Genomic DNA, 13,056 nt, shown 5'->3' with positions numbered 1-13,056 from the left:
CTTAAAGGATTGGGTTGAAAATGTCAAGATGAACATGCTTAGTACTATTGACAAATATCGTTTATTAAGTCCGTATCTTTCAACGTTATGGTCATAAATAATAATTTCGTATATTAAATAAAAATTACACGAGCGAGATTTTCCAAAGCATTATAATAGAATTTGATTCAAGTACAATACCATAATACTTTAGAAAACTTGAAATTAACTGTTTTTTTCTTCAATAGTTAACAATGATGATGAATTACTATGATTGCAAAATATGATCTCACACACGGAACAAGGTATAGCGATGAGGAGAATTCTTTGTCTAGTCTCATAGGACATTGTGCATGAAAAGTCATCAATTATATTTCGATACGAAATTAAAAGCAGTCATTATCATTATTTTGCTACAGGCGTAAATGCTTTCTCCAATGAGATAAAATTTACACTATGCATCGCTGCAGAATACAGTTTTTCATTATTTTCAATTCTAATTCATCGGTTGTGCAAGACGTATTCTCAGAAAATTTCATATCCTTTCTTCAATCTATTCTTCCAGTTCAATAAGAACACAATAAAAAGTTCTATTTTTCTCCTTTTATTGTTCAATTTTTCGTTAATCATATTTTTATTGCTGAAAACATTAAGGCGTGGACAATTTGAGCGATTTAATTACAGAGCATAAATGCACTTTAGAAAATCAATTCCCTATTGCGATGTAAAAGATATGTAATGACAGAAATAGAGGCGAGGAGAGATACGTCCTGCGACCTAGAAAAATCCTTTTGGATTTCTTCTCCCTCGCTTACCCTATCATTTTCATTAATTAGTCTATTATTCGTTTAACATACAGACACATTCTTCGGACAATGCGAGATATTTCGAGCTTAAGATTTTCCAATCGCTGCGAAAAAATCTTCAATGGCTGATCACGTGCACTTACACTATTTCGCGTACGAGCGCGATTTTCCTACGCGCTAATTTAGTCGTATGAGGGTCGCAACATTTCCAATTTTACAACGTCTTTCTTCAATTTTTTTACATACAATATCCAATACCGTCAAGTTAATGTCACGAAAATTCCGAAACAAATATACACTTTACAATTTACATGTGTAGAATGATCTCTAGATGATACAATTATTATTTTATAAAAGAAACACTCCATTTTGACAATGACAATATGTAGCTGAAATCGAAATTTACATTTAAAACGGAAATGGAACAATTCGAAGTGCGACGACGCTAATAAAGTTGCACGAGTAGACCCTGGCGAACCTCAATCTGCACTTAATTCACCTAAAATCAAGCAATCCTCATAAAGTTGACGATTTTTCGAGAAATATTTTCAAGAGAGATCATTCGTCAGGGTCACGTCTTGCTAGAACAAGAGCGTACGCTACTAAAGGAAGCATCAGTAAAACAAAACAAAGTTAAAGGCAGTCTTTACGTTTTTTCAAATGTTTCACTTTCCAGAATAGGAAGTCTAAAGTTTGCGCGGAATTGATTTCGAATCAGGAGAATAATACTTATCGCCATGCACGGAAAATCATAATTCATTTCTAACTTGAATACATTCCACATTTTACAATTGTAGAGTTTTACACTTTTAATTTCTCGTAATATTATATTGTTAGAGCGACATTTATAAATGGGCTAATTTCGATAAAGAGGTGATAAGTAAGTCTCCTGTTTTCGCTAACAGAAGTTTCCAAGCCATGTGGGTTCCTCAATATCCCATCTTAAATATTCAACGCGTTGTCTACAGAGATTCGTTTTTCTGTTCACATCAAGAAAACATTGACATTTAATTATAGCATCGCCTTTGTTGCAAGCTCACTTTTTTCATTATAATCGATTGAATTTGATCCATCTGCAATTCTATACATTATTTTGAAGTCCAAGAATTCTAAGAAGTTGGAGGCATCAAAGGGCTTCACAATGATGCATGTAATGAGGAAAATTCCAGGTATTCAGGGAGTTAGAAGAATTCAATTTAATTCAATGTGAATTTCGAGAGAGATTCTTTTAACATGAAAGTATCGTTGTAATTTTTGAGTAGTACGTGTATCTAATTTGTCTGGACGAATCCATATTGATGTTCCTATAATTCTACGAAGTGTTGCGGTGAAAAGGAACTCGCATAGCTCTTCCTCTTCTCTTCGATTATGACCTATCTGGCTGGTTCAGCTCCGGTTTAGTCAGAACCTGGAGTGCTGGGAGCTTCTCTGAAGGATGACCAATTACGATCCTGAACTTCTGAGCTTCTCCTGAGAATTCCTCGTTTCATTTCACTCTCATTTACACACTTTCTCTCTTACTTTCAGGAATCTGCATTCATTCAGTCGTCCCGATTCGCACGGCAGTGGATGAGTGATACACTAAATGGATGGTGATGGTTAAGTCTTGTGCACGGTTGTGGTTTCGCTTGAATTCTGGCGAGTTCACGAAGTGGCTCGAAGCTTTTCCAGAGCAGGAACGAGGGACTCCTCGAGGGAGGGACCACAGCTCAGGCCACATTCGCCGATCCACCTTGCTTTTCCACTTGCATGAGACTGAAATGAGATAGATCAAAGCAAAAATTAGGTAATTTCGTTTTAAACGTATTTAAAATGTCTCGTATGTCCAAGTGTCCGAATTGCAATTTTCAAATTTCCAGATTGAAAGGTTCTATTTTGGCTGGTGAATTCGAAACACTTCGAAATCTTATGTAAATTATATTGAAGACATTAGTGCCCTCACGAAGACAGAACCTTATCATTTGGACAGGTTGAAATATGAGGCATTTCTTGTGAAATATATTTAATTGTTTCAGTTCATGTCTTTGACCACAGATAATAAGAATGAGGGTTCCAGTGCCCTTCGAAAATATTACAACTATCGAATTGGTCTCATTTTTCACATTAAACAAAAAATTTCATTTCCAGAGAGACGTGCAACTTTTTGTTTTTTTATCATTTTTCAACTGATACATTTATCATTATGTTAATAATAAATTGGGAGAATGCAGAATCTGTATTTTAAACCATGACAAACACTTTAACCTCCAAATTAGTTTTTAAAATTATGATTCGATCATTCTGCAATTTTGGGAAATGATGAAAGATGTAAAGGAGCATATTTCGAAATTCAACAAGACAGAAATAGGATTCTAAGACGCAAGTAATGGTTGCCACAAGCATTCATTATTTTCAAATAGTCTTATATTTTTTATTATGATAATTTTAACAACTAAGTTAAATTTAAATTATTGTAAAATTACTAAAAAAATAAAAAATATCAATTTTTGGAAAGGATGGTCATTTCAAATACTTTTAAAACATTTTTATAAGTCAAACTTTTTCTGAAAGGTACAATAAATCCTTTTCAAACTTAAGAATTTTCCAATTTTTATATTCAACCTATCTACAATTTTATTTTTGAACACATTCTGATATAAGAGAATTTAATTTTAAAGGTTTAAAATTTGAATTTATCAGTGTCCGAAATAGGATTTCATTGAAGAATTTGTCTTTGACTTGTGACTTTCTCGAAAACATTCCAAATTTACGGATTATAGTCTAAATCTGAAGAGCCAAGACAGGAAAATTAAAATGCATCCTAATTCGAAAAATGGAAAACGGTCCATTTCAATCTCTTTCAATCTAAAAGCTTTGAAATTCATTGAAATAAAAGGCATTTGAAAAATATTTTATTTTTCAATTAAATAAAGTTGATTTCAAAACATCTCAATTTGTAATATTAACAAACTTTCTAATTTATGAGTAGAACTTTAGAGACTTGTCCAAATTTAAAAAACTTAAAAATGTTGAGGATTCGACATTTTAAAAGTAGAAGACAGGTATCTAATTTTAAACACCCGTCTCTCTTTATATAAGCATCCGTAAGAACTTTGTACACCCTTCTTCGTCAATATTATCTAAGATTTTTCCTAGGTTTTTTTTTCACAAGGTTTTTAATTAAAGAGAGAAAAAATGTTGACTGGGGCGCGCGTCTGTCGGAATACGCGATTCGCGTTCAATAATGCATAGATCTTTTAAAATTAAAGGTCAAAATCAATGACATGTGTAACTTGGTGATTGCAAATTCCCTTTTGTCGAAGTTCTTTGGATTTTATAACGAATACACTATCATCACGTGTCTCGCGCTTTCGACTCGTTTAAAAGCTTGTTTTCATAATGTCTGTATTTAAATTTGATACTTTGACGACATATTTCACGATATAAACGAAAACTACGCGACTGATAAAAAAATAGTTGAAAGCAAATTTGTAAATCTGTGTTAGATAAACGATGTTGTCATTACATAGCTTATTATATCTCGTTTCGTTTCTTGAAAATTTCATTTTTACTATGTTTAACGTTATTTTTGATCAAAAACTTAAAACTCTGCATCTTATCAAAAAATAGTGTTAAACAGATTAGTATATCACCTTAAGATGAATCTTTTTTCTTGTTGCAATTTCCCGTATCGTCTATTTTGCGCACTTATTCACAAATAGCTATTATAGCGGTGTAACTGTTGTATTTTGAGTAATGGCTATATTTAGTGTTTCCCCTTAGGCTTACTTGTGCAATACTTGAACGACCGCAGAGACCAATGTTATTTTAGAATAATGATCAAGATTTGCAGGGTTTGAAAAATCTGAACGGTACGAGTAACGTTTATTTCGAATATTTGGACTACTTCGATCGATTTGAAAGGTCACCCTTACCATGGTAAGGTCACGTTTCCATGCTGTATGGCAACGTCCATCGCATAGTGGACACGGTCTTTGAAGAGAATAGCCGCCACATTCGCTGCAATCAAGAGAGACATGTTCCTCGCTCCATGAGACACCACACCTATAAATAAACGAAATATATTGTTTAAAAAAACTAGTATCATTTATAAACTCAGAGTTCAATCTACAATCTCCTTCTGTATCAGAAAAATCATAACTTTATTATTTTTTAGTTTTTCATTGTAATTTCTAGTGCGTTTAAATTTAAATAGAAAAATGGGCAGTCGGCAAATTGTCAATTTAGTGCATGATTCAAGTTTAACATTCTCGGTTTAATGGCTTTTCTTAAAATTTATTATAAACTACGTAAATACTGGTTTTAATCGTCTCGCTCTGGATCACACCGGATTCTATTGTCCTCTCGCCTGGATTCAAGTTGTGCAATATTCATCTGTTCAGAGTATATGAATCTGAACGTGTTATATGCTATCTGGGACACCACCCATTTACTGGAGCGCAAATCTTTGCTGATGTCTGTACTTTATTGATATTAGTAAATAATTTATCACAAAATGTATCGCCTGAGAGTTTAACAAGTGATATATACTACAGAATTTATGGATAATGTTTCCTTCTTCTTACTTAAATTTTTTTTGTCCCAATATAGAAATCCCAATATAGGAACCTCTAATCATTTTGCTGTATGTCCACCTTTTTCTCTCTCCCATTTACCCACCAAGTTTCAGGTACCAAAATTACTAATCGTATTTATTAAAACGTGAGTTGAAAGTCTCTTCACTTGATTTCTATTACAAACTCACTTTCCCTCATCCTCAACTTTTTCTACGTCGTGCACTCTGATAATTGCTTTCAGAAGTAGTTAATGAAATGTGTATTTGGGAATAAGAAATGTCAACTGCATAAATTTTCTGTGGATACTACTTAGGTAAATTCCATGAAAACAAACGGAGTTTAATTTATTTTCGATTTAAAAATACGAAAAATCTTTCAGTTTGAGAGGTATTTTTATAGAGCCCCCCTCCCGTCTATAATAAAAAAAAACTGAATAATGAGCGGTCATTTACAAGTTGTTAATCTTTAAGAAGGAATAAAATAAAATCGGCTTATTTCAAATGATATATATTTTAATATCTCTATTTCTTCTTGGGGAAATCATCGAAAGTTGCAATTCGGTCTTTCCAGGGTCTTTTGTACTTAAACTCATTCAAATTACGACAAAGGACAAACCTTGCAGTATTTGTCGACTACTAACAATACCTAGGTTGTACTCGCTTCGTTGTGAAAAGTCAAGCACGTGCTTGAGTCCACAATGATTTATTGACTTTGAATAACTTAGTCTCTACCTTGATCCTATAATACTTTGCTAATGCGGGTGAAAATTGTAGTTGGCATAAAAAGAGCAGAATTGGCACCTGACAGATTTACTTGAGATAATTTTAACTTAAAGAAAAATGATATTCTATTATGTTATAAATTTCCGTGTTTCCTATATATTTTGTGGGCCTTCTTATTTTCAAACTAAAAAAGATATCTCGATTGAATTTTGAGAAAATATATCAACGCTCCTCGGTCTAGCTCACTTGAATTTTTATTTTAAGTAATGTAATCTCCTTATTTGTGATTTATAACGTAACTGAGAACAGCGTTTTAGTGTCCTTGATAACAGATAGGGGGTTTAAGATCCTCTTCTGAATTGCATTATAAATTAGAAACTTATGCAATTGCATTATTTAGGCAAAAATCAAACTTGAATGGACTAGACCGACCTGCACTGATTATTTCTGTCGTTTCCCACTATCTCAGCGATACTTTTCTTTTGTTTAAAAATATGGAAGCGGACAAAAATGTGTGTAACACGACAACTTATGACGTCAAAGGCTGGGACTTTTCAAAATGGATGATTCAATACATGAATTAAAGCTCGCTGCATGTAAATGTGATAAAGCTGGAATGCTATCAATTAATAAGGACAAAATAAAGTTGGTCTGCAAAATTTAAAAAGAAGATTTGACAGGTCACAGCCATGTATCACAGCTTATAAAGCACGGAGGCTCCAAATTATTATTAATGTTTTCCTCCTAATTTCTCCATCACAAAGTGCATCAAACATTCTACTCCTTAACAATTTCAAGTATTTCAGAATAAATTAATGTTAATAAGATGCTTTGTTTAGTAAACAAGCAAAAAGGCACAAGGCCAACAAATTTATGTGTTCCGCTTCTGACTTTACATTCTGTAACATTCGATTATACGACGTGGAATGACAAACAAGAAAAAAGCGTTAGCTATACTTGTTTAAAAGATTATATTAAAAAGTCCTTTGTACAGATAATTGACTATCAATCCCTGTAAATATTCGTTAAGTTAAAATTTAAATATTTACCCAAAAAGTGTATAATTTACCTACATTGTGTAATGACAAATTAAAAATACGCAAAACTTTAACCCGTTTTTATTGGTTTATAGGTAAATCATCTAATTTTTACCGCCGATTCCATAGCCTAACTTATCAGAATCACTCAGATATTGGGTAAAACAACAACAAAAAATCAAAAATTCACAAAATTGTAATTGTTTCAGTATAAACATATAAAACTATATGAAGGAATAATATTTTTTAAGACATACTTTCAAAAGCTAAGAGTGAGAATTTTTGTTTTATAAACCTCGTTTTCGAAAATCCTTCTAAAAATTATTCCTTGCCAGACAAACAGTATTACAAGGCAGATTTGCATTATCAACCATGATAAAAATGCAAAATTTCCTAAATTATTCTTAAAATAATGAATGTATCAGTCTGTAATGTTTAGATATGATAAAATACATAATGCGGTACGTCTTTTTAAGGAAAAAGTTTTACTTCGACAACTAAAACCTATTTGATAATTTTTGACATCAGCCATCAGAGACTACAACATGCCCTTAATTAAAAATGTGGGAATAATTTTCTGAAATTTCTTTCAAATTTATAATATGCAGAAGATTGTGGTTTGAATTTTATTTAAATTAAAAAAGTAGAAACTTACGTGAAGCAAGAATTCAATTGGGTTCGAAGCTCTTCGATGGTGAGGATAGTATCTTGGTACTGAGGATGTGATTCCTGCAAACTACTTTCATCAACACTTCCGCACAAGCTGTGACAGGAAAGAGATACATTGCTCCTGAAATGAAAAATATAATCCAAATTAGATTATCATAAAAAAATTTTTGTGTTGAAATGTTATCACAGTCTTATACTGCCCGACATGTCGAAGGCATTTTTGGTCAGAGTTGGATTTTTATTTGATCATTTTGCACGGGGCTGTCCCGGTATATATCATCAGTCACGGACGCATTTTTATAATGCAATCAAGTGATCTGATGAGAGCAGTCTGCCCAGATGTTGGACAAAGCCTGGTTTTTACCCCATTGACGTACTGGGTTGCAGTCAAGTACACGATGGGGGGACCTACAGCTTAAGGTGGGTTCCGAACCACCAGAACCTCGGTAAAGGTACATTGAAAATTTCTAGAGGTACCGGCTCAGGGATCGAACCCCGGAACTCTGAGGTGAAGTCCGAGTGTCTAACCAACTGAGCTGAATGATTTATCTATTTGTCTCTAATCTTTTCCATTTTGTTAGTACGAGATGATTTTTTTAAATTGTTTGAATGACTTGCATTAAAACAAATTTTCTCCATATGAATCAAGAACCGGTCTACGTTCTCTGAATATGTGAGCATCTAAAAATCACGTGAAATCGACCATCAGCGCTTGATGATTTCCTAATGATCAATAAATCCTCTAATAAAGAAAAATTTATTTGAATATTTCTTTAAAAAGGGCAATAGTGACAACAACGAGACATCATGATATCTCTGTGTGACGTTATTGAAAAGTGAAAGTATATACGTAATTGTGATTGAATGTCGATGACTGGTCAATTTATTTCGTAAATAAAGTAATGTGTAGCTAATTTGTGATCAATGCATTATATTAAATTTTATTTTTAGATTTAAGCTCAAGGCAAATAGAATCAAACCTTCTATTTTAAAGTTCTGAATGCCTGATTTAAAAATCGATTATTTTAGGGCTTCAAATTTACAATTATGCAATTACGAATGTTTTATTTCGAAATTTTCATTTACAAAGCCTATTTACTTTAAATTATTTCATACAAAATTTAAAACATTCAGTCCTTAATACTTATTTCAAGCCTCCCAATTAATCACTTTTTCCACTTCTGGTCAATTTTATTAGATTGAAAGTCAATTTTGGTCATTTTTCAAAATATGAAAATTTTTTTTACCTTTTTAAAAGAATTTTGAATTTGAGTTGAACAATTTCTAATTTAGCGAATTTCAAATTGGAGAATTTATATTGGCTCCAAATAATGTAAAGCCCAAGACTTGTACAATTTCAAATTAAATCTTTTTTTATGCAAAACGTTAAAAATGTAATTTCTAACTGATCGTTTCAAATCAACTTGGAACATCGTTGAAATTTTTAATTCTGAGGGCATCTAATTTGAAAATTTTCACATTAAAATGTTTCAATTTTAATGATATACCAATTTTTTCACTCTCATAATTTATGTTTAAGAAAGTATTAGAATTATCCGAAATTTGACACCACAGTTTTTCAACGGATCACCACCTTTTGAGAACCCCTGAATCTGAAAAGCTAGTTTTTACTATGGCGTCTGTCTGTCCGGTCGTCCGTCCGTAAACACGATTTCCAGGGAATGAACGGATCAAATCGATCTTTGGCACACTTTTCGTTCGTTAACCAGCCATTATGGATAAAAATTTAAAAAGTTAGAGCATTTACAAAATATTTGAGACCATTTTTTATATTTACAAATTTTACGGACGGCTATTCATGGTACACAGAAAACCAAACAATTTATCCTAACGACTTTTTTCGATAAAAAAATGTTCAAGAGTTATAGCATTTATAAGATTTAAAAATCAATCGCATAATCAAAATTTTAAGCTAAATAACGCACGATATGAAAAAAGTCAAGAGAATAAAAACATCGCTTTTTGAAAGCCCTACAAGATAATCACGGCAACTTTGTGGAATTTCTTGAAAAATCAAGAATTTAAACTTTGATTGCAGAAAAAATAATAAAAAATCTATTATGTAGTCAAACTATGCAATATATGAAAAACGATGAATGAACAAAAATTATGATCCCAAAAAAGAGCTACAAATTTGTTATAAATCACTTTTTTTAAATCGACAAAAGGTACAAAAAAAATTGATAGACAAACTTTCACCAAAAAGAGATACAAATTTGTTCTAATGTATTACATTATCATCATTTATGATTGAGAAAATATTATAATTTTCCGAAATTTGATACCGTAACATTTACATTTTAAACCAAACGACGCAAAATATGAAAAAAAAGTTGTAGGATATTTAGCCTTGCCCATAAAAAATAATATGAAAAGCTAAATCCCATTCTTAGCATAACAACGCGAGACAGAGAAAAATGACTGAAAAATGATTGTAGTTTATTTATTTTAAGGTGGTTCAGAAATTCTACATTTACAAATGTGTCAAAAATCGACCGCGTAGCCCGAGTGTCACGATGAGAATGTGTACCTCAAAGCCTACAGAGCTTTGAACAACTCCGAGCACGAAGCCCCAGGTAACCAATTAACGACAGCGAAGCGCGAGATTCAATAGATTCACGCCCCAGGCGCGGTCAAACTTGCGAGCGAAACAAGCCGCGCTCGACGAGAATTTGCCCGCGGAGCGGGCATATTTTTTAGCTTGGAATGCTTATAACTAAAATTATTAAGTTTTACAACTTTTAATCTTGTAACTGTAACTATAGTGTAAAAATCCAAGCAGGACATAAAAAAGATTTTTTTTTTAACATCTGCGAAACAGAAACATTAAAACATATAGCAACTTATTGGATTCTATAAATCAGCCCGCATTTAAGGGACACAATTAATAAGCAGAAATTAAAATGTAACAAAAAAGAACCTGGCATTGAATTGAGAGACTTTCGTAGATTAATTAAATTTTTTATAAAAATTTGTCAGCATGCATTGCTAAAGGAAGTAATTTATCCTGAATTGAAAATTTCATTGAATGACAAAGTTCGCCGTTAATTTCCTCTTCCGATTACAAGAGCAAAGTCGCAAAGTTTAAAACAAATACTAAACCTTGAACTTGAACAGTACTAAAGTTCATATCGATTGGATGTTGAAAACTGAAAGAGTTCCTCTCGTCACGCGATGATAACGTGGACGATCGTAATGAGAAGTGCTATGCACTAGCATATTCATGAGAATACATACATATACGAGTCACAGATTTTATGCCAAAGCACTAGAATTTCCAGACATACAAAGTCCAAATTCTTATTATACTCAAAGGACAACTTTTCAGTGAAAAATTTGATTTATCAGGATTTTTCTGGTATATAACAAAATAAATTCTTAGACAATAATTATAATATATAAACTGTCTGCCATTACGGAACTTTCTATAAAACCAGCCCCTTTTCACTTTGCCCATATCGAAAAACTAGACAAGAGTTCCTTGCTTCTGAGAAGATATGACCTCTGCCAATAATTATTTGAATGGTAGATAATGGTTTTTCATTATTCAGACAAATTTTATTCTAAATTTTCTAGATCATATTACAGACACCATAACCGAACTCTTATACGCGACGACAAAATGCCATTAAACTACAATCCTTATATTATTATTGTTATTTGAGGTTTGATAGCGAAATTGATAAAAATAATGTTAATGAAAGGTAACCTTGTAGATAGCTCGGTAACCAAACATTGTCTTTTAAAGACAAATTATCAACATTAAATATAAAAAAATTAAGATAAATTTATATCGGATAAAATATAATTTAAGACGATTTTTATGTTAAATTGGAGTCAAGATGACATCTTTTTTTAAAATCAAATTTGCTTCTATTAAATTAAGAACCAATTGCTTATTTGCAACTGTAAAATCTACTTTTTTACGTTCGAAACACGTGTAGCCTTAAGCAGAAACAATTTTCCCATCTGTGGATAAGCAAATAAAGAGGAAGCGTATACATACGTTACTATTTAATAATATCACATACGCCTCTCGTAAAATTCACAAAATGTCAAATAAAACGATAAAAGCTTGCTTGAAATGTATTTGACTTAGTTACTTATAGTATGTGAATAACATTGTCTAAAATGTGAGGGACAATTGCAGGCTTGAAAATTGAACTTTAGATTATTATTAGGTAGTGATTTTATAAATTTTATTTGTTCTCTATTCATAATTTGCATATTCCCATCTTCAGCGCGCACTATGCAGTAAAATATATCTACAATTTACGTATTAGCCGAAGACGGACGTCACGCTGAAAATATAGGTGTAACAAGGTATCAGTAAGTTTCTAAGTACGTAATTGGAATTTGACAAAGAAATGATGAATTACCGAGAATTACAAGCGATTAAATTTACACGAAATTCCGTGATAAAAGACGTGTTAAAAATAATTCTCGGCTGAAAGACTAAAACCTAAAACCAGAAACAAACTCAAAATCAAAAATAATTATTATGAAAAAGTAATTGATATATAGCAAATGTATGTTTTAAAATAAAAAAGGTACATGCTAAATGAGATGGTTTGAAAAATTGACTATAAAAGGTTAAATAGTAATTTGGTAAAATAAGCTTACCCATGGCGAGAGAGGCTTTCATTAGCAGATTGTACAGACGTGACTGACATGTTTCCGTGACAGTTGGCAACTGAAACAGAAAGAAAGAGAAACAACCGTCATTCCTAGATTCCTCCTACTCCCCAATCAGATAAAATTCTTCCTCCCACTTCTCTGATTTACCGGAGAAGAGCTGGTAAACCGGCTTGTGGGGAAATCCGCGAGTTTATATACAAGGCAAAAAACGCAACTGATTAACGATAAAGTTCCGGGATAAAGTCTAAAAATTCAAAAGCGTTGTTTGGCTACAACTCTACATGGAAAGTCCATTCTCAGTCACGAAGCAGCTTTGTTTATTTATTTTCGTCATATGGTGTTGCAACAATATGTAAGGAACTTTGAATAAATAATTGTACAGGAGAAATGTTTAATCCAATTATTTTAATTAATTCAGAGGTAGAGATGATCAGATGATACATTTTTCCAAAATTATAGAAAATATCTATTTTTTACTATAATAGAATGTTTAAATTCTTCAGTTAAAAGATAATCTCTGAAGAAATAATGCTAAAAATTGTATTCTTCTTGCTTGTTTAATATTAATTTACTCATATTGTGATTCAAAATCCATCGAAAAACTAAAAACATGTTTAAAAATATTAAA

At 32.0% G+C, this 13,056-nt stretch overlaps 1 protein-coding gene across 2 annotated transcripts in view; it reads right to left on the bottom strand.

Moving 5' to 3' along the window:
- Positions 1-42: 42 nt before the first annotated feature.
- Positions 43-13,056, bottom strand: part of LOC117179355 (protein pinocchio) — a 389,711-nt gene continuing 376,697 nt past the window's right edge. For both annotated transcript variants that reach the window (XM_033371050.1, XM_033371051.1), the window contains 4 exons: positions 12,414-12,483; positions 7,756-7,890; positions 4,700-4,829; positions 43-2,540 (listed from right to left, as the gene is read on the bottom strand). In XM_033371050.1, coding sequence (XP_033226941.1) covers positions 2,430-2,540; positions 4,700-4,829; positions 7,756-7,890; positions 12,414-12,483 — 446 coding nt within the window. In that variant the 3' untranslated portion in view covers positions 43-2,429. The remainder of the gene's footprint in view (positions 2,541-4,699; positions 4,830-7,755; positions 7,891-12,413; positions 12,484-13,056) is intronic.

This window comes from Belonocnema kinseyi, chromosome 9 (assembly GCF_010883055.1).
Source record: "Belonocnema kinseyi isolate 2016_QV_RU_SX_M_011 chromosome 9, B_treatae_v1, whole genome shotgun sequence".
NCBI classification, from domain to species: Eukaryota; Metazoa; Arthropoda; class Insecta; order Hymenoptera; family Cynipidae; genus Belonocnema; species Belonocnema kinseyi.
The sequence above is the reverse complement of the archived record's forward strand: the minus strand, read 5'-3'. Positions and strand labels throughout refer to the sequence as shown.